Source organism: Archocentrus centrarchus, chromosome 10 (genome assembly GCF_007364275.1).
Source record: "Archocentrus centrarchus isolate MPI-CPG fArcCen1 chromosome 10, fArcCen1, whole genome shotgun sequence".
Classification (NCBI taxonomy): Eukaryota; Metazoa; Chordata; class Actinopteri; order Cichliformes; family Cichlidae; genus Archocentrus; species Archocentrus centrarchus.
Window position 1 is genome coordinate 39347338 of NC_044355.1, and position 22495 is coordinate 39369832.

The window sequence follows — 22495 nt, forward strand, 5'->3', positions numbered from 1 at the left end:
GCAGAAAGGCACTTTATGAAGTTCAGTCCATTCACTTGTATTAGTTTACAGTGCAGATCAGCCACATCCAATATGGCGGACGCGCTGACGCATCACAGCAACAGGTCCAGCTGCTCAATGCAGCGTCTACGTATATATGTCTGTGGTTAATATCCTTCAAGCTAAGTAGGTCTGTTACAGCCACTGCGGCATAACCCAGCGACATTCTCAGAGCTCAGCTGTTTGGATAATACACTGAAGCGGTCTGATCAGATGAAGGTGTGTAATTTCTGTGATTTATTTTTGCTGTCATGTTGGGGGAATCCCCATGGACAGCCTCTTTTTTGACTTTTTTCCCCATTCTGTTAAGTCTTCCATAATGAGCTTTTAAGATAAGATCAACTTTAATGATCTCGGGGAAATTTGCACATTACAGCAGCTAAATAGAATAGAATCAAATAAAACAGAAAACACTATATACATAAAAAATATATCAATACACAGCATATACACACATACATTTTGAAAAACCTCACTGAAGTTAACATGTCAAAAACACTGATTAAAGTCTTGTATTTTACTAGCTCGCGCTTCTTTTACAAACACATTTTTAAATAATGCAAAATATCGTTTATTATCGTTATCGACAAAATTACAGAAAATAGAGATTTTTTTTTTTTTGTCTGTATCACACATCCCTATGGTCAACAGTATCAAAGCTGCACTGAGGTCCAACAGGACAAGCACAGAGATGAGTCCACTGTCAGAGGCTGTAAGAAGATCATTTGTAACCTTCACTAATGCTGTTTCTGTACTGTGATGAATTCTGAAACCTGACTGAAACTCTTCAAATAAACCGTTCCTCTGCAGATGATCAGTTAGCTGTTTTACAACTACTCTTTCAAGAGTCTTTGAGAGAAAAGAAAGGTTGGAGATTGGCCTATAATTAGCTAAGACAGCTGGGTCAGTGATGGCTTTTTAAGCAGAGGTTTAATTACAGCCACCTTGAAGGCCTGTGGTACATAACCAACTAATAAAGACAGATTGATCATTTTTAAGATTGAAGCATCAATAATTGGAAAGACTTCTTTGAAATGGTATCTAACAGTCCTCTTAGGTACCTATCAGAAGTCCTGGCATTCTTAACAATACTCCGGGGTATAAAACAGTACTGTTGTGCTGTCCTGTCTCTCCCACAGTGTGTCTTTTGTCCTGTCTCTCTCCCCCCCTCAGCAGATGACCCCCCCCTCCCTGAGCCTGGTTCTGATGGAGGTTTCTTCCTGTTAAAGGGAGTTTTCCCTTCCCACTGTCACCAAGTGCTGCTCATAGGGGGTCGTTTAGACTGTTGGGTTTTCTCTGTAATTATTGTAGGGTCTTTACCCACAATACAAATTGAGGCGACTGTTTGTTGTAATTTGGTGCTATATAAATAAAATTGTACTGAACTGAACTGAATTGCTGTGCACTCACAGCTTTGGGTCCTAGGTCCTCTGGGGCATCTCGGTGGTAGAGCTGCAGCAGACCCTGGCTGGCTGTGGGAAGGCCAGCGTGGTAATGTCGCCCCTTCTGGATGGACTCAGAACCTCCAGAAGATGATGGGGGACCGCCGGAGGATGCCTGAGGACAGATGCAAAACCATCAGGTCTCTGTGAGAGCAGCCAAACCACACTACGAGCTGAGACGGACATACCGAGAGACTAATAAGAGACAGCGGGTTGGTGTCGCCCCATGAGCTATCAGGGGTTCGCTGCAGGAAGTCAGAAATACGTTGGACCAGGAAGTCTCTGTCTTTGAGGTTGGCAAACAGGAAATTCATCTTGTTCTTGGTGCTGATGGAGACGGGGCATGGCAGCACGCTGCTGCTGTCCGCCTTCTCCACAATGGAGACCTGAGGAGCAGAGGATGACGGATGAAATGACCACAGTATGAAACACAGGCAGTGTTTGGGTTAATCCGCAGCACTCTGTAAGATCAGAGTCTGAAGCTGTTCTTGTCATCTGACCTCTGACCCCCAGCTCATCTACTTTCTGCAGCACCAGCTGACTAGGCTCACCTCTCTGAGGGGGATGATGAGCTGACACAGGTCTTCCTCTTTGCTGTTGAAGCAGATGTAGTTGTTGGAGATGAAGAGCTGTCCAACAACGTGCATCTTTGCGAACGGCGTCCACAGTGTGCAGTCCGTGTGTCCGTCGAGCCGCTCATCCTGCGTCAGCCTGAACATCATCCGGTATCGCTCGTTCTTAGCCCGGGCATCCAGATCCCTGCAGACAGGAAAGAGACGATGAAGGTGGTGAACAGTGTCAGATTTAAGTCAAGAAAAACCCATTAGGTACAAACCTCTTCAGCGCAGAGACGTTCTTCAGCGTTCTGCTGGGTTTGGGCAACGACAGGTCAGCGGCGAATGCCTCGTTGTCGAGCAGCTGGCGCATGGCAATGTTAGCAAGCTGCTCCATCAGCTTGAAGGTGTCGTTGATGTTGAGGAACATGGAGAAGAAATGTTCAGTGTCGCGTGTGCTCACACGCACGCTCTCTGGAAAAAGCAAGGTGGCGTTCTTCTCCAGCTGGGTCACCTCGGTCCATGGCACCACCAGGGTCACTGAGGTCAGAGGTCACAGGATGACATCAACAAAGACTTTCTAAATACTGTGTGGACTTCCTGTCTCTAAATAGCACAGATTTAAATATTCACTGTAAAAATAAATAAATAAAACACGTGTGGTTTTATTTCAGCTCATAAAGATGGACCTGCAACAAACTGGGGCTGCAACGATTCCTCGAGTAACTCAAATAATTCAATTCCAAAAAAATCCTCGACACAAATTTGTTGCTTCGATGCTTCGTTTAAACTCTGCAGCTCAGGTGTCTCCGTGTAAGCGGAGCGTCTCACCCACATTAGCAGCATTAAAGTTCTCCATCGCTGCTTTCCTTCATTTGGAAAAACGATTCATTAACACCGAGTGGATCATCGCTGGCATGTTTTAGCACTGCTCTCTACACCCGTGTGTGTGTGTGTGTGTGTGTGTGTGTGTGTGTGTGTGTTTTTCCTTTTCTTTATTTCAGCTGTTAGCTACCAGAATGGGTCGCCTTAACCACAGTTTGCTAGCGGGCGCCACCATTAGCACTAGCCAGCGATCAGTTCTGAGGGGCTCCATCGAAACAGCTGGAGGTCCTTCATCAATAACCTGATCAGTAAGTGAAGCAAAGAGAAGTTTGTAGCTGCTCCATCCACCCTGTTTGTTTCACACAGGGAAAAACTGCAGTACAGAAGTTAAAATATGCAGATGAACTGAAGACAAAAATAATTTCTTATATAATTACTCGATTAATCGATGGAATAACTGATAGAATACTCCATTACTAAATAACTGACAGTAACCTGTGCAGGTAAACCCCACCTCTCGCATAAAGACAGCTGGGATATGCTCCAGCACCCAGAGCTGGATAACATTCCTGAGATCAAAATTAAGAACAAACTATATTTTCCTAAAAGTTTAACTTACTGATTATCATAATTTGAAAAAGAACCTTTTCAGTTTTTTGTTATCGGTGATCACCTCAGTTATCTGGTAAAGGTTATTTAACTGGGAATACCTGTAATAATTTTTTGTTCTGCTTTTTATTTAGTAGTTTCATTTTCAAACAACAAAAATATGTACAAGGAGCAAAAAAATCATACCATGAAACAAAGGGTACTGACCACTTTTATAATACCAGACTGCTTAATAACAGAGCTCTTTATGCTTCCTTTAGTTTGTAGGTAAGTCAGCGCTTGTTGTGTCCTTTCAGCTGTAGAGAATAAGTCCATTTGCCCACATCGTGCATCTCCTCCACAAATTCTTGCCCATTCTGTCCAAGGTGGGTCGGATTTTTGCCAAGTCTTCGTGACGGCCTTTTTGCATGTGACAGTCAAAATTTCTCTTTTGTATTCCCAAAGAATTCCTCTTTTGGGAATACCGCTCCAGGTAACAGTCCCAGCAAGAAAATCCCGGGATCTTTGAGAATGCTGTAGCCCATAATGTTCTCAATGCTCTGAGAACCACGCTGCCTCCAACACTGTTGTTGTGTCCACCTTTGTTCCCTCCATCTTTTGGAGCTAGTTGATGTTGTGTCACATACTGAGAGCCAATCACATTCAGACACTTCAATATTCAGTTCCTTCTCCTGTTTAGATTGGACATAAATGCATTGTTTCCATTTTGTTTCTGCAGCCCAGTATACAGTTTGGACAGTTTTAACAGGGTGATGCGTTTACGCATCTGTAAATACTTTAATAATTACATTCAGCTTTTCTTATCTCTGTGTTGTATCTACACAAGTCTCTGTTTTCACAGTTAAATCCACTGTTCAGTTTTCCAGATGGCTTAAAGGTATCAGCCTCTATACTCTGACACACAGCTGTCAGGCCTCGGATGTTCCAGTTAGAAAAAACAGGATCTGTTTCACCTGGATGAAATGTTGGATAACAGGATGGCCAAATCAAACGTTTAAAATCATTTGCCAGTTTGTACTTGTTAACAACTTCAGTCCAAGTTAGCGATGCATCTTCTACTTTTCTGTATGCAAGAATCATTCCTCCTAGTCGTGCTTGGGGTGGACACTGTCCCTGGATCAGCTCAATTTGTCTCCATCGACACTAATTCTGGGGAGCACCAGCAAACTATATATCTAGGGTGGGCAGCATGGTCTGTTTTCAGACAACTAAGAAACAGATGCTCTTCTTTGATCAAGAAAGCCAAATCAGAAAATTGTTTGTCACCACTGAGAACCCAAAAAACCCAAAGAAAGTTTGGAAAGTCATTAATTCTCTTTCAGTTAGCAAACGGTCCCAGGTTCTACCCTCCTACGTTCTAACGGATTCTGTTCCTGTCTGTGACAGGATGGAAACGCTGAATTGTTTTAACAAGCATTTTATTTCTTCTGGCTTCTTATTTGGTTTGTTAGGAGCTAATTCTGTGACCCCTGTTCTTACCTCCCAGTTTACACAGGTGAGCGATTTAATTTCCTTTTTCTCTTAATGAAGTTCATAAGGCCCTTAAAGCTTTAGATCACAGGAAGTCTCCTGGACCTGATTTGATGGAGCCTTTTTTGGAGCTGGCAGCTGATGTTGTAGCAGAGCCTCATGCTATCATTTTTAACCCCACATTTCTTCAGTGTGGAAATCAGCCTTTGTTTTTCCTTTACTAAAAGTTGGTGAGTCAGCGGTTTTAACTATCGGCCAGTTTCCAACCCGTCAGTGTTGGCTAAAAATTCAACATCAAATTATCAGTCAGGCTTCAGAAAAAAAAACAGTACCATCACAGCCGCAGTGACGATGGTAAATGATATTATAGTGGCGCTTGATAAGAAACAAGAAACTGTGCATCACTCTATTGATTTTTCAAAAGCATTCGACAATGTAGATCCTGATATCTTAAAATTTAGGCTCCTCCAGTCAGGTTTTTCAGAGAATCCAGTCACCTGGTTCACAAATGATCTTAGTAATAGAACACAGTGCAGTAAACATGATGACCTGCGCTCTGAATTTGTTACTGTCCACAAGGGGTGCCCCAGGGATCTCTATTAGGTCCTCTTTTATTCATTACTTATCTCAGTGAGTTGGGTCTAAATGTGTCAGGTGCAAATTCTTGAGGGACATGAAATAGAGTTGGTGCATAATTATAAATATTTGGGTCTTCTGATTGATGACTCCCTTACTTTCAAGCCACATGTGAGACACCTTGTGAAGAAACTGAAGTTTAAGTTGGGTTTTTATTTTTGGAACAAACTGTTTTTCATTCAGTGCAAAAAAAATCCTTTTTTGTCCATACTGGATTATGGAGACTTGTTGTATATGAATGCCTCTGCTCAATGTCCTTGGATGGTTGATACTGTTCACCAAGCCTCCCTCGGGTTTATTACTAACTGTAAAGTGTTGACGCATCACTGTGACCTATACGTTTGGGTGGGGTGGCCTGCCTGTCATTGGTACACTTTCATCTATATGGCATTACTTGAACCACTACCTGCATACATTTGTGCTTTAACTACAGTGAGAAGTGATGTTCGTTATTCATTCCCTTCTCAGAACCAGTTGCTGCTTCCTGTTCCTCTTGCTCACACCAAACCGGGTAAACGAGCTTTTGTTCATTCTGTCCCCTCCTCATGGAACAGGTTACTGAAAGATTTCATTGAATGCTTTTAAAACCAAATTGCAAAATTTTGTGGCTAACTTCATAAGATGCACTTGTTTTTCTTAATTATGTTTATAAAACTAACCATTTTGTGTCTTTTTATCTATGTAAACTAGTAAATTTGCTTTGTATGTGTTGCTGCCTCTCTTGGCCAGGACTCCCTTGAAAAAGATGTTCTTAATCTCAGTGGGACTTTCCTGGTCAAATAAAGGTTAAATTAAATTAAATTACATTTTATCCTCGGTGGTGCAGACAAACCATGATACACTGAACTGTGTATCTGTTATCCTGATTGGTGAACAGTGCAAAAATCTTGACAGCAGGTTCATCTTTACTATCTCTATTTTCAATTTAAATTCCAGTGTCAGCATTGGATTAATAATACTGCTAAAATGTAGGTTAAAGTGGTCGCTCAGACCTTCAGAGACAGATACTAGGATTCTACCTTTTTAGCTCCCCAGTTAAGTTTATAGTCCTGACTTATCGATTTGCTATGGGAATAACTGATGGTCAGAACCGTAATATTCAGAAATTCAGACACCTGTCTATACTTGACATAAGTTTAGGGAGTATAATGTCTGGATTCTGAAGATAGGTGATGATATCATCTGCAAAGAGATCAATGACATGATCACTATTTCCTATAGTAATGCCTTTAAGCTCTTTGTTTTGCCTAATAGCTTCAGCCAAGGGCTCAATGAATAATAGTAAAACGTGACAGGCTTAGACAGCAACCCTGGAAACCCTCTGTACACCCTCTATGTACTGTTAGTTAGGGGCCTGTTAATTTTGATTTTGGCCATCGGGCTGCTATACAAAGAATGTATGCATCTAATGAATTTGTCCTTAAAGCCCAGGCATTCGAGTACTCTGTATAAAAAGGGCCAGCAGACCCTGTCAAAACCTCTCTCAGCAAGAAGGCCAAGTAACGGCACAGTTAGCAGTTGATCTTTGGCCTGACAAATAACATGCGATGTTTGTCACGTGTTTGCCGACCTTTTATGAATCTTGTTTGATCCTCACGGATTAAGTCTGATAGAAAAATTTCCATTCTTTTAGAGATTATGGAGGTGAACAGCTTATAGTCAACGTTCAGTACTGAAATTGTCGTTGGTATGATTCACAATGTTTTGTATTTTTCCCTTCTTTGGGATGACAGAAATCACTGCCTCTCCATAAGGGTGGTATCTCTGCTCAGAGTCCAGTTCAGAGATTTGAGCAGTACAGGGGCAAGCTCTTACATACATAATCCACACTGAGCCCACTGAACAAGAAACCTCCCGCTTCTCGTTTGTGACCCCGTTGGCAAGTCGAGGGTAAGGCCTCTTGGGTCAAGCGGGCCCAGAAGGATGGCTCAAACAAAAAAAAAAAAACCCCACACTGCCATCTTATTAGTCAAATGTATTCCATGTTTAAAAAAGGAAAGCAAAAACCTCCTCTCGCACCTGACAGGTGATTAAGACGTGACCTGATAAATGTTGTGTAGTGATATAATGCCCGTTTACTCGGCTGAATCTAGAATTCCTGCAGCTTGGCTGTCGTGCTGCAGAAAACCCGCGGTCCTGCACCGACTGTACTCCTTTCCCAGTGCTGCCAACTTAGTGACTTTTTCCCCCAAAAAAGCAACAAAACAAAGCAGACAAATCTAGCAACTTTTCACAGTGACGTTGTTGACTTTTAGAGACAGCTGCAAAAGCCAAAATCCTCTGCTGTCACTACACAGACGGGCATTTAGTGCTGAAACATGATGGTTGTCCACATGAGACAAATATAATATTTGCATTGAATCATCACCTTATCGTGGTGGGTTTGCATGCCCACATAACCCTAGATGCAACTTGCCTCTGATAAGGTCTCCCATGGCAAACTGGTCCTGGGTGAAGGGCTTGACTAAGCGTGAATCAGAAAAACCCCAAATCATACCAGAGAAATCAAAAAAGGGGGACACCAATTTCAGGAGGATCACACTCCTCAGCCTCCCCAGGGTGCTGGAGAGCAGAGTCCATCCATTAGCTGAACCTCAGCTCAACGAGCAGCAATGCAATTTTTGTCCTGGTTTGGGAACACTGGACCAGCTCATTGTGAAAGTTTGCCCAACCAGTCTACATGTGTTTTGTGGACTTGGAGAAGGCCTTCGACAACATCAGGACATCCCTTGGGCGGTGCATCCAGACTTCAGGGGTGCTTTGGGGTGACTGGCCCGTTGCTTCAGGTCATTCAGTCCCTGTACAACTGTAGCGAGACCTTGGTTCACATTGCTGCCAGCAAGTTAGACCCATTGCCAGTGACAGTTGGACGCTGACCTTTGTCACAGATTTTGTTCATAATTTTTTGTTTTAATTTTTCCCCCAAGTGGCAGATGGTTTCCACCTTGGTGGGGTCAGGATCACATCTCTGCTCTTTGCAGATGATGTGGTTCTCATCAGGCGGTGACCTCCAGTGTGCGCTAGGGTGTTTTACAGCCAAGTGTGAAGTGGCTGGGATGAGAATCAGCACCTCCAGGTCTGAGGCAATGGTCCTCTGCTACAAAAGGGTGGCATGTAGTCAGGGATGGTGCATCAGATGGAGAAGTTTAAGTATTGCTGGGTCTTGTTCATGAGTGAGGGGAAAGGGGACACTGACAGTGTCTGTAGTGAGTTGGACACTGTACCGGTCTGTTTTGGTGAAAAGAGAACTGAGTGCAAAAGCAAAGCTCTCAATTTACCGTTCAATCTATGTTCCTACCCCCACCTATGGCCATGAGCTCTTGGTTCCAAATGAATTAGATCACAGATACAAGCGGCAGAAATTAGTTTTCTCCAAAGGTCTGGGCTCAGCCTTGGAGACAGCATGGGAAGTGCAGTCATTTGAGAGGGGCTCAGAGTAGAGCTGCTACTCCTCGACATTGAAAGGAGACAGTTGAGGTGGTTTGGGCATCTGACCAGGATGCCTCCTGGATGCCTGCTTGGATGCCATTTAAATCTGGGAGATGTTTTGGGCATGTCCTACTGAGAGAAGACTCTGGGGCAGATCCAGGACATGCTGGACAGATTATGTCTCTCAGCTTGCCTGGGAACGCCTCCCTGTTCTCACAGATAAGCAGGAAAACTCTATCATCAACATAAATAACTGAAAGCTGAGCAACATAACGTGTGAGGAAAAGTGGTCTAAAGTTCACTTTAGTGAGGCACACAAAGAGCATGAAGTCCATCACTTTGGAGGAGGAAATGCTGAGGCTTGGTGGAGTTTGGCCTAAATGGGAAGGTTAATGTTTATCAAAAGCAGATTTCTTTCCCTTACGCAATCAGATAGCGTTTATGCAACACGATGCACCTCAGATTAGAAGAAGATTAGAATGCCTTTATTGTCATTATACAGGATGTACAATGAGATTGGAGGGCCACTCCTGTTCAGTGCCATGTAACAGAAAATCAAACTCTCTAAAATGAAAATAGAAGTATTATAAAAATATTATAATCTAGTATAATCAATATGATCAAGAGATATACAGAAAATAAACAATGTGTAAAATATACAAAAAATAGAATGTATAAAAATATATACATACATTGGTGCATCTGTACATTGTAGGAAAGTAAATGCGTGTATACATATAATAATGAAGATGATGAATATTGCACTTGGTGAATGAATATTGCACTAGTGAATGAATACTGGATATTACACAATATAGGAGTGATAGATATTGTTCAGTATGAATAATATAATATTGCACAGAGATGTGGGTGTTGCATAGTTACAGTGGGTGAGTGTGTGAGTTCAGGGTGGTGATTGCTCTGACGAAGAAACTGTTCTTGAGTCTGTTTGTTCTGGCTTTGATGCACCTGTAGCGCCTGCCAGAGGGCCTTGATGATGTTCGTGCTCTGCTGATGCAGCGGGAGGTGTAGATGTCCATCAGGGAGGGGAGAGGACAGCCAACGATTCTCTGTGCTGTCTTGACTACCCTCTGAAGCCTGACCCTGTCTGCCTCAGTGCAGCTGCCGTACCATACTGTGACAGTACGTCAGCAAGCTCTCAATGGATGAGCGGTAGAAGGTCAGCAGCAGGTTTGAGTCCAAGTTGTTCTTCCTGAGGACCCTCAGGAAGTGAAGTCGCTGCTGAGCCTTCTTGATAACAGCTGTGATGTTATCTGACCAAGAGAGATCAGCAGAGATGAGGACACCGAGAAACCTGAAGGTGTGGACCCTCTCTACACGCTCACCGTTGATGTAGAGGGGGGGCTGGGTCAGTCTTGTGCTTCCTGAAGTTGATGATGATCTCTTTGGTTTTCATGGTGTTCAGTACCAGGTTGTTCTCTGAACACCAGGCTGTCATTCAGGACCTCCTCTCTGTAAGCTGCCTCATCTCCCTTTGAGATGAGTCCGACCACTGTGGTGTCGTCAGCAAATTTGACGATGAGGTTGTTATTGTGGGCCGGACTGCAGTCATGGGTGTAGAGGCAGTACAGGAGGGGGCTCAGCACACAGCCCTGTGGGGAGCCAGTGCTCAGTGTGCGGGTGGAGGAGAGATGGGGACCAAGTCTCACAGTCTGGGGCCGGTTGGTTAAGAAGTCCTTGATCCAGGAACATGTGAGAGGGGGGAGGCCCAGGGTGTGCAGTTTGGTGGTGAGAATATCCGGGATGATTGTGTTGAACGCTGAGCTGTAATCCACAAAGAGCATGCGAGCGTAGCTCTGCTGCTGCTCCAAGTGGCTCAACACAGAGTGGAGAGCTACAGCGATGGCGTCCTCTGTGGATCTGTTTGCACGATATGCAAACTGATGGGTGTCGAAAGTGGGGGGCAGATGGTCTTTGATGCGCTGGAGAACCAGCCTCTCAAAGCACTTCATGATTACCGGTGTGAGGGCCACAGGGCGGTAATCATTTAGGCAGGTGACAGATGACCTTTTGGGCACGGGGATGATTGTGGCTGTTTTTAGGCAGGGGGGGATGACTGCTTGGGCCAGGGAGAGGTTGAAAATCCTGGTGAGAATCAGGGTGAGCTGGTGGGCACACGCTCTGATCACCTTGCCAGGTACTCCGTCTGGTCCGGCAGCCTTCCTGGGGTTCACTGCCAGGAGCACGCGCCGTACCTCATGCTCCTGGACAGTGAGTGGGGTGCAGCCTGGTGGGGGGGGCAGGACTGGAGCAGATGGGTGGTCCTGAGGCATCTCAAAGCGAGCAAAGAAACAGTTAAGTTCCTCTGCTAGTGACACACTCAGGTCTCCTGCAGTCACATCACAGCCTCTGAAGTTTGTGATGTTCTGAATGCCCTGCCACACCTCCCGTGTGTTATTGCTGGACAGATGGGACTCTGTTCTCCTCCTGTAGTCCGTTTTGGCTTTTTTAATTCCTCTTTTCAGGTCAGCTCGAGCAGCACTGTACAGAGCTCTGTCGCCTGACCTGAAGGCAGCATCACGGGTTTTGAGGAGTGAACGGACCTGGCTGCCTGTTTTTGCTAACAGTCACATTTCCGATACAGAACTTAATGTAGTCCAGTACCGTCCCTGTGAATGTTTCTAGGTCCTCGTGTTCGAATAAGTCCCAGTCTGTGTATGCAAAGCAGTCCTGTAGGTCGGAGAGTGCGTTTTCAGGCCAGGTTGTAATGGTTTTTACAGTAGGCCTGGCTCTCCGTCTGAGGGGGGTGTATGCTGGGGTGAGCAGCAGGGAAAGATGGTCAACTGGCCGAGGTGGGGGAGGGGTTTGGCTCTGTAAGCGTGCTTAATGTTGGAGTAAACATGGTCAAGAGTGTTCTCCCCTCTTGTGGAACATTTGACATGTTGGTGGAATTTCGGGAGTACAGTCTTTAAGTTGGCCTTGTTAAAGTCTCCCGCGATAATAAGAACACCGTCGGGGTGGACCCGCTGCTGTTCGTTAATGGCGTTCAGCAGGAGAGAGAGCGCCATGCTAACGTTAGCATCGGGAGCTATATACACAGCTGTGACGATCACTACTGTTAGCTCTCTGGGTAGAAAAAAAGGCCGACATCTTACAGACATGTACTCGAGGTCTGGGGAACAATGTTTGTCTATGATTGTTCCATTGTTACACCAGTCCTCATGCACGTAAATACAGAGACCCCCTCCCCTGCTCTTACCGGAGTCCTTGGTCCGATCTCCGCGTAGCAGAGTGCGGCCTGCTAGCTGCACGCTAGCATCGGGAATGTGGGGGTTTAGCCAGGTCTCGGTGATAATCATTACACAGCAGTCACGAACATAGCGATTTACAGCCAGCTCTAACTCTAGGTTGTCCGTTTTATTTACCATGGACCTGGCGTTGGAGAGATACAGGCTCGGCAGAGGCCTGTGTGGTTGGCATTTCAGCTTCAGCATAGAGCCGGACCTGCAGCCCCGCTTCTGCCACCTCTCCCTCCGCCGTCGGCGGCGCCTTCCAGACCCGATAACAATCCACGGAGCCCCCGGCGGTCTCGCTATAGCGTCTGGGATGTTATGAGTGTAGTGAAAATCACTCGGTACTGATATCTTGTGCCAGTAGCCAATGTCCACAAGATCCTGGCGTGTGTAGCAGTTGTTTGCAGAGACAAACGCACCAAAACTAACAAATATGAAATACAAAAAGTACAAAAAAGAGCACCGAAAGGAAGAGCCGTGAGCCGCTGCGTCTGTGAGCGCCGCCATCTTGAGGAGGCGCGCAGAACATGTAAAACACTTCCTTACAGCTGGCAACACTGACAAAACAAAACAGCGACCCCAGAGTCCTGATCTGAACCTCTGGAAGATCAGAGGAAAAAACGATCGCTGATAAACTGAGAGTCCCGGTGCAGATACCAAACTGGAAGAGATGAGGAGCGGGGATTGAAATCAAACCAGAGAAATGTGTCAGAGATGGGTATCATCCTGCAGCCACGGAGGTGCTGGAGTCATTCAAAGAAGTCCTGCTGGTTTCTGAGAGCTATCTTATAACCATCATCTTCATTCCCTCATTAGATATTGTCGTCTAACTCTGATGCCCGTGATTTCCAAAAGGTTTTTTTAATGGGTTAATTTGAATAAAATCCTAGTAAAACAGCCACAGAATATATTCCTTCACATTTTGAGTAATGATCATAAATATGAGAAGAACATTAAGTATTTATGAATCATTCTGTTTGGTCTCTGGTGTACAATCAGGTGTAAATAATTACAGCTGTTTATATGTTATTCAGTGTTATTCATGGAGCACTACCTTGTTAGCGCCCCCTGCTGCTCAGTTCTGACAGCAGCTATAAGCAACAAAATCCAAAACCCTAAGAATAGAATGCGTAGATGACATCATTAAACGCTGGCCTGTGACTGGCTGTTCGTACCTTCTTTTCCCAGCAGGAAGGAGTAGAAGCATAGGTGGTTGACGGACAGGTAGAGCCATCCCTGCCGTGGCACCCGGCCCTTCCAGTAGCTGCAGGAGTAATAATTCACCAGCTTCTCCTCCTCAGGCATGCCAAACAGCTTTCTCATCTTCAGCTCTGCCTCCCGAAACTTCCCGCTGTCCTCCTCGTGCTCCTCGCCAGGCTTCAGCCGGTTCTCCTCCGCGATGATGCCCTGCCGGAAGCGACATCATTCAGCAACAGAACACAGCACCAAGAAGATGGTCTGAATAAACAGGAAGTGACCTACAGAGATCTTTCCTTTGACGAAGGTGGTGATGTCTTCGTCGCTCTCGAAAATAGAGATGGTTTGGAGGAGATTAGCTTCCAGCCAATCCCAGTGCTCTGTGATCTCCTTCCTGGATGAGCCTGCAAGACACAGCTGATAGCTACTAACACCTATTTAATCAGGTGGTCACGGTCCTGCCACAAACAGGTTTGACACAGTTGGGACAATCAGCCAATCAGAGCATGTGATGTCACACGTGGAACAAAGATACAAACTACAAATCAAAGCCAACATTTTCATGTGCACCAGTTATTTAAACCAATCCATTACTGCACTTTTACTGCTGCTAACATTCATATTAGTTTCTTAGCTTTCATGGTGGAAAATGCTAATCTAACACTGCAGGTAAGCTAGCCAGGTAAACCCCTGAATGATGTGTCAGACTCCAATAAAATGATCTGAAAGTAAAATTTACATCTTTATAATGTTGTAATCTGCCCAGTTCCAGCTACTACGGTTGGAGCTCAGGGGTAGTGATTTATCCATCAGTTTAAATAAGCTCTAAACATCCTGCAGGACTCTGCTGAACCACGCAGAGGTTATGGTTAGCAACATGCTAGTTTCAGAAACTAGAAGTTTTTTTCCTTCAGATCAACTCTCTTACAGATTTCAGTCCAGTAATAAGATTTCTCTCTGAGCTCTCACTGCAGGCAGCAGCAGCAGTGAGAGCTCAGCTCAGAAAACCTCCTGCTGCACTGCTCAATAGAACAAGTTGCCCACAGTATTGCTGCAACTATGACTATCAGGTTAAGGATAATCTGGGCAATCTTTGGTCAATACTGCAAAAGGAGATATCCCAGCATCAGTTCCTCATGTTGACCTCAGTCACATGATGATCAGATGTATTTTCTGTAGGAGCTCATATCCTTCCCCCTCATCACATAAGGCAGGACTGAGAGAAAACAGAGGTCATTACAGCAATCACAGCACTGCAGATATTTTGTGCAGAGTAAAGACAAAATGTTCTAAAACTATTTGAGGTCATCATCACAGCGGAGGGGAGGTCATTACAGGAGGTAAATGCATCAGAACAGCCTCATTATAACTGTGGAGGGCTCCTCTGAGGGAGGCAGAGATGACCTGAGGTTAACATTCATATGATGGTCTGACGGCAACACTGAGACCACATGTTAAAAACACAACCTTTTTAGGCAACATTGAAACATACACTATATACACTATACTGCCAAAAGTACTCACTCGTCTGCCTTCTCACACACATGAACCTCTTCCACAGTGTGTCTTTTGTCTCCGTCCCCTCAGCCCCAACTTCCTGTTAAAGGGAGTTTTTCCTTCCCACTGTCACCAAGTGCTGCTCATAGGGGGTCGTTCTGACTGTTGGGTTTTCTCTGTATTATTGTCATTACCTACAACACAAAGCACTTTGAGGCGACTGTTTGTTGTGATTTGACGCTATATAAATAAAATTGAATTGAACTAAATTAATCCAGAGGCTCTAACATGATGTGGGCCCACCCTCTGCAGCTATAACAGCTTTAGCTCTTCTGGGAAGGCTTTCCGCAGGTTTAGGAGTGTTTATGGGAATTTCTGATCATTCTTCCAGAAGCACATCTGTGAGGTCAGACACTGATGTTGGAGAGAAGGCCTGGCTCACAGTCTTCATCCCAAAGGTGTTCTATCAGGCTGAGATCAGGACTCTGTGCAGGCCAGTCAAGTTCTTTGTCAAGTGCATTAAGTGTGGTGATGCAGCTGCCATGGAAACCCATTCATTCACTGTTCTTGAGCTGATCTGAAGGTCACATGAAGGTTGGAGGTCTGTAGTGACTGACTCTGCAGAAAGTTGGTGACCTCTGTGCACTATGACCCTCAGCATCCTCTGACCCCACTCTGTCATTTTACATAGCCTACCACTTCATGGCTGAGCTGCTGTCGTTCCCACTTTGTTATAATCCCACTAACAGCTGACTGTGGAATATTTAGCAGTGACTGGACTTGTTGCACAGGTATCATCCTATCACAGTACCACGCTGGAGGTCACTGAGCTCCTGAGAGCGACCCATTCTTTCACTGATGTTTGTAGCAGCAGTCTGCATGCCTAGGTGCTGGTTTATACACCTGTGACCATGGAAGGGACTGGAACACCTGAACTCGATGATCTGGATGGTGAGTGAATACGTTTGGCAGGATCGTGTAGCAGCCACTATACTATTTAATCATGAAGCTGTGCAACAACACAAGGACAGGTGAGCAGTAAATGCTGGACTAAGACTTCTGCTTCTGCAGTGATGCTCCAGAAACTGCCCACAGCATCCTTAACTCAGTCATGGTCATAGCAGTATTATGAGCAACTTTTTAATGCTTCGCAGTTTGATGGGAGATTTCTGACCAGCGGTCGACGGGCTGTGAGGGAATCTGCTGGATGATTCAGTCTAAGCTACATCACATCAGTAAAAGAGAGAAGTTTGTGCTTTGCTGAAGTGGCAGATTTATATCTACAGTTACAGATAGTTTGTACTCTAGGTATGAACAGAAGAGCTATTTTGAGTCCAACATTCATAGTGACGGGTGTCAGTCAGAGATCAGTGAGGCTGACTCACCACAGGCGATGTTCCAGTAGATCTGAGAGTCTGCAGTCTGCAGCAGGATCCTGTACGGGGCTACCCGGGCACTGGAGTCCAGAACCACATCCAGAGTCCCAACAAGAAGACCTGCACAGAGACAGACAGGTAAACCAGCTGAACCACATATCTGGATCTCATCTGCTGAGGTGTCATGTTAGAACCTGTTGAAGAATATTTGGACTTAGGTGTTCTGAACTAATATCAGATCAAAGTGAGGTTTTTCCTGCAGATGTAAGTAAGTAAGTAAGTAAATTTTATTTATTTAGCGCTTTTCACAGACACTAGTCACAAAGCGCTGTACATGCAGAAAACACACAAAAACAGACAGTAAATAAACACCATAATATCTAAAAACCAATAACGTAAAGCTAAAAATAATTAAACACCATAATAGCTAAAAGTAAAATTCATTAAAATTTCTTAATAGAAGGCCTTTTTAAAAAGGAAAGTTTTTAACTGCTTTTTAAAAGAATCCACAGAGTCAGCTGAGCGTAGATGTAGGGGTAGACTGTTCCACAGCCTTGGTGCCACTGACTGAAAGGCTCTGCCCCCCCCCCAGTCTTTAGTCGTGTGCGGGGAACAACTAACAAACTCTGAGCCTGCGAACGAAGACAGCGAGAAGCAGTATATTTCATGAGAAGCTGGGAAATATAATCTGGAGCCATTTAATGCTCTGTATGTGAAAACGAGAATTTTAAATTGAATCCTAAAATCGATTGGGAGCCAATGTAAGGAACGTAAAATCGGAGTAACGTGAGCTTGCTTGCTAGAATTTGTTAATAGTCTGGCTGCAGCGTTTTGTATTGCTTGGAGACGTGAAAGAGATGATTTGTCCAAACCAGTAAACAGGGCATTGCAATAATCTAAACGCGAAGACACAAATACATGAATAATTTTTTCCAGATCAGCCTTGGAGACCATATGTCGTAACTTAGAGATGTTTCTTAAATGAAAGAAGCAGGAACGAGACAGAGCTCTTACGTGTGAGTCAAAGCTCAAAGAGGAATCAAATATTACTCCAAGATTACGGATGCTGGACTTAGCGGTAGGACAAAAAGAGGCAAGAGTCTGACTGACTTTTATATATAGCTCAGGAGGAGCTATAATCATAGTCTCAGTCTTATTGGCATTTAAAACAAGGTAATTACTGAAGAAGGTCTTGGTTTTGGGAGAGGAAGTTACTGTTCTGATTGAAGAACTCTTGAAGACAGAGTCCAGACACATCAGAGCCGAGTCAATCTGAGTCTCAGAGACGCTTAGAGAGCTACAAACCTCCAGAAATCATCAGATTCCCATTTAAATCTCCAGTCTGATTTCCATCTAGGACATAACAGCAGGTGTCAGTCCCACCCAAGGCACTGACTGGTCCTCTGCAGCACTCAAACTATTAATGCAATAAAATTTTATTTATATAGCACCAAATCACAACAACCAGTCACCTCAAGGGGCTTTGTATTGTGGGTAAAGGCCCTACAATAATACAGAGAAAACCCAACAGTCAAAATGACCCCCTATGAGCAGCACTTGGCGACTAGGCCTATAGCAGCATAACCAAGGGAGGGTTCAGGGTCACCTGATCCAGCCTAACTATAAGCTTTATCATAAAGGAAAGTTTTAAGCCTAATCTTAAAAATAGAGAGGGTGTCTGTCTCCTGAATCCAAGCTGGGAGCTGGTTCCACAGAAGAGGGGCCTGAAAGCTGAAGGCTCTGCCTCCCATTCTACTCTTAAGTATCCTAGGAACCACAAGTAAGCCAGCAGTCTGAGAGAGAAGTGCTCTGTTGGGGTGATATGGTACTATGAGGTCTTTGAGATAAGATGGGGCCTGATTATTCAAGACCTTGTATGTGAGGAGAAGGATTTTAAATTCTATTCTGTTAACTGGCCGCACCAAAATCACCTGAAAAAGACTACATAATGCCCTCTGGTTATTATTTGCTCTGGAAAACCCATTTTGTAGCCTATTAACTGGCCACATCCTGTCTGTGGGACATACGTACTGCATTTTATATGGCAGGCTACACCCTTCCACTTTGATTCGGCCAATCATGTTGAGAAATGGGTTTCACAGAGCCAATAATAACCCGTAGGCATCACGTAGCTTTGTCAGGTGATTTGGTGAGGTTAGTTACATGATTGGCCCAATGAGTTTTCAATCAAAATGGGAGGGTCTAGCCTGCCATATAAAATGAACTACAAATGTCCTGGAGAGGACGTGGCCAGTTAAGGGGCTACCAGGGAGCCAATGAAGAGAAGCCAATATGGGAGAAATCTGTTCTCTCTTTCTAGTCCCTGTCAGTACTCTAGCTGCAGCATTTTGGATCAGCTGAAGGCTTTTCAGGGAGCTTTTAGGACAGCCTGATAATAATGAATTACAATAGTCCAGCCTAGAAGTAATAAATGGGGTTAGGGTTAGGGTTAGAATGAATGAGCTTTTCAGCATCACTCTGAGAAAGGATGTTTCTAATTTTAGAAATATTGCGCAAATGCAAAAAAGCGGTCCTACATATTTGTTTAATATGTGCATTGAAGGACATATCCTGGTCAAAAATGACTCCAAGATTTCTCACAGTGTTACTGGAGGCCAAAGTAATGCCATCCAGAGTAAGTATCTGGTTAGACACCATGTTTCTAAGATTTGTGGGGCCGAGAACAAGAACTTCAGTTTGATCTGAATTTAGAAGCAGGAAATTAGAGGTCATCCAGGCCTTAATGTCTTTAAGACATTCCTGCAGTTTAACTAATTGATGTGTGTCATCTGGCTTCATTGATAGGTAAATATTATTTGATATCACAATGCCTGGTTCTGATTGGTCTGGTCTCCCAGGTGGGATCACATTTGAGAAGCTATCAAATTCTTTGTTAAATTGAAAAAAATACTTCAGTTAATAAATTACTGAAACTGGTGACTGATTTTATTTAAACAAATCAAAGCTGTAAACCCAGAAGAGTTCAACTTCCACCCTGGAAACTGAGTTTAACCAAAGTCTGAATGAATCTCTGCAGCCATGGTGATGTGTCCATTATTTTATGTTTTCAGTGGTGACAGCATGTCCCGATCCACCAGTCAAACCTGATTACAAAATAAATAATAATAAAACTCTTAAAATGTTTGCTGAATTTTCCCAAAAATCACATCTTGGAGTTAAACTTCATCTTTACTCTTGCTGAATTATACCATTATGTATAAATTCATAGTTCTCTGAGAGCCGTGTCTCTACTCCAGTCTTTCCCCATTGGTCCATGCATCCATACTTATCCTTGTCTAGGGCTGCAACGGTTAGTCGACATTGTCGACAATAATCGACAATTAAAATAGTTGATGATGAATTTAATTGTCGATAATAGTCGTTTTTCTATTGCTGATGATTTTTTTAACAGAGTGAGACATCTGCCCGTCTATCTCTGGCGAGCTTCACACATGCATTCAGCGGCATGTTCAGTCATACAGGTGAAACTGCCAGCTTTGTCTTACAGGGAAGAAAAAGTACCAGTTTTTTTTTATGGTTGGAAAAATGCACCATTAAATTTATATCAGCAGCAAACCTGATTAAAATCTTTGAATGAAGTATTCATCTTCCCTGTGTTTACTACCACATTTAAATAACCTTATGTTAAATGTAAAAGCTGACAGCTGCCATTTCATAATTATGTGATTCATTAATCGTTTCAATAGTCAATGACTAATCGACTATCAAAATAGTCATTAGTTTCAGCCCTATCCTGGTACTGAGGCCTTCCCAAACCAGCCGAGAGACATAATCTCTCCAGTCTCCTCCCAGGTGGGCATGAACCACCTGATCTAGGAGGTACTGAAAGCTGACCCACTGTCCCACAGTCCTGTTCACGATTAGACATCAGGCAGGGCTTTTCTGAATTTACAAATAAAACCACTTATGATACAAAAACATCGACTCCTAATACAACCCCCGTATACACGTCAATAACAGTGATGTGCTGATTAAAGCGCCTTGAGGCGACAGTTTGTTGTGATTTGGCGCTATATAAATAAAATTGAATTGAATTGAATTTTGACCATCTGTGGGAAGTCCTCTGCAGACTGAACCCGTGGGCCTCAGCTCAGGATGGGTGCTCTCCTCTCTGCTGCTTGTTTGGCTTGCAGCAGTGAATGCAGCTCTCTGAATGCTCCTCCATGTTCTAGCTGCCTGTGGCTGAGTGTGAGCAGATATCTACCCCCACAGTTCTTCCGTCACAGCATCAGTAAAGAGCTGAGCATCCCCACCCAGCCTCCTCTGTGTTTACATGCTGATGCTTCCTGAGCTGCTCTGAGACTTCTCCATCATCCTGATGACGGAGGCTCTGAACCTTCTGGATTCTTTAAGCTGCAGTTGGACTGTGACACTTCTTCCTCCTGGAGAGTCTTCTTCACTTGGCTGGATGTTGTGATGCAGAGAAGGATCTTGCTCTAATGTCTCCAGTGGACATCCAGGTCTTTTAATGTTCTTGTTTGTGTGAATGGACCAAACTGATGATGTGTCCTGTCCTGATGTTCACTGCAGCGTCACACAGCTGGACTCACCTCCTCAAACATGTATGAAGAAACAATGACAGCAGGACAGATATTTGTAGTATGCTGAACTGGCTCCACACCTGATACAAACTGTGCTTCTACCGCTGTCCACCACCATGCCTTAAAAACACACTATGACCTTTAACCCCAACGAACTAGCCTATCAGCACAGTAAACACAACAGCTGATGCTGCTGTCAGCTGACGCCAGAGGACCTTCCTCAATGTCCCGCAGCCACACGATGAGTCATCATGACTGAGTTCCTGTCAGCTGGCTTCACATTTTCAAACTGCAAGTCGGTTTCTGCACCCTGCAAGATCTCCCAGGCCTCCTCCTCCTCTGAGCCTCCTCCACCTCCTCTGAGCCTCCTCCACCATTGAGCCTCCTCCACCACCTCTCTAAGCCCCCACCTCCTCCTCCTCTAAGCCCCCTCCTCCTCTGAGCCTCCTCCTCCTCCTCCTCTGAGCCTCCTCCACCTCCCTCTGAGCCCCCTCCTCCTCCTCCTCTGAGCCCCCTCCTCCTCTGAGCCTCCTCCTCCTCCTCCTCCTCTGAGCCTCCTCCACCTCCTCCTCTGAGCCCCCTCCTCCTCCTCCTCTGAGCCCCCTCCTCCTCCTCTGAGCCCCCTCCTCCTCCACCTCTGAGCCCCCTCCTCCTCTCGGAGAACACAGTGTGTTCATGCCGGTGAGCAGAGTCTGAAACGGTCTCTGCCGTTTAGAAGAAGTCCACTCTCTCAGCAGCCATCTTGGTTATTTTAAAGCATGATCGGAGTTAACAGGCGCATAAAAACTGCATCTACACAATCAGCTGGATTTGAATAAACACACGGAAATTTGCTGATGTCCTAAAATAGCGTGTAAACTGCATTTTTCTCCATCTTTGCTCGTGTTTCATTTAAACCGGTTTATGCCCACAGACCCACACAGAAAGCAGGAGTCAGTCTTAAATTCAGCCTCTATCAATCACTAATCGATTAATCTATCAGCCTCAGACCTAATGTTTAAAATACCAGCTCACCGGAGAGGCCCCCTCCGCGGCCGTGCCCCCTCCTCCTCTGCAGGATGAAGAATGGGTTGGCCCGCTCGGACACCCACAGAGCCCCGGCCAGCAGCACCTCCTCCGGATGGATCCACATTTCTGCCCGCTGCCAAACACCCTCCTCCGGGGAGTCAGCGGGACGGAGGCCGAGGAGTCAGTGGGTTCAGGCGTGTCTTCCTCCCGGGAGCCACCGGGGTAGAGGCCGCAGTGTCTGCGGGCGCAGACGCTCTCTCCTCCGGGGAAACGGCAGAAAAAGGCCGTGAAGCCTCCGTGAGAGTCACACAAACACCGATCCGCTGTTGTTGTTTTCACTCAGTCTGATGACTGCACATCACTACCGGGTGTCAGGCCACGCCGCCCCCTGCGCACGTTGCGTGATGACGTCTATATATTTGCGCCTCCTGCTGGACTGATTGAACACCTGCAGCTTCTAAATTTTAGAGCATAGGCATTAGAGAATGAAACAGCAGGGGGCGCTGCTGTTTGCGTCGATGCACTGGTTTCAGTATTTTATAAAAACACATCACAGCGTCGCATCATTTTAGTTTCAGGGCAGGTAAATCAAACTAA

At 44.9% G+C, this 22495-nt stretch overlaps 1 protein-coding gene across 2 annotated transcripts in view; it reads right to left on the reverse strand.

The window, feature by feature from the left end:
• Positions 1 to 22022, reverse strand: part of tbc1d9b (TBC1 domain family member 9b) — a 31860-nt gene extending 9838 nt beyond the window's left edge. For both annotated transcript variants that reach the window (XM_030739129.1, XM_030739128.1), the window contains exons 1-8: positions 21905 to 22022; positions 16338 to 16448; positions 13741 to 13859; positions 13434 to 13665; positions 2317 to 2575; positions 2033 to 2240; positions 1670 to 1867; positions 1450 to 1596 (exon numbers count right to left, since the gene is read on the reverse strand). In XM_030739129.1, coding sequence (XP_030594989.1) covers positions 1450 to 1596; positions 1670 to 1867; positions 2033 to 2240; positions 2317 to 2575; positions 13434 to 13665; positions 13741 to 13859; positions 16338 to 16448; positions 21905 to 22022 — 1392 coding nt within the window. The remainder of the gene's footprint in view (positions 1 to 1449; positions 1597 to 1669; positions 1868 to 2032; positions 2241 to 2316; positions 2576 to 13433; positions 13666 to 13740; positions 13860 to 16337; positions 16449 to 21904) is intronic.
• Positions 22023 to 22495: the final 473 nt, after the last annotated feature.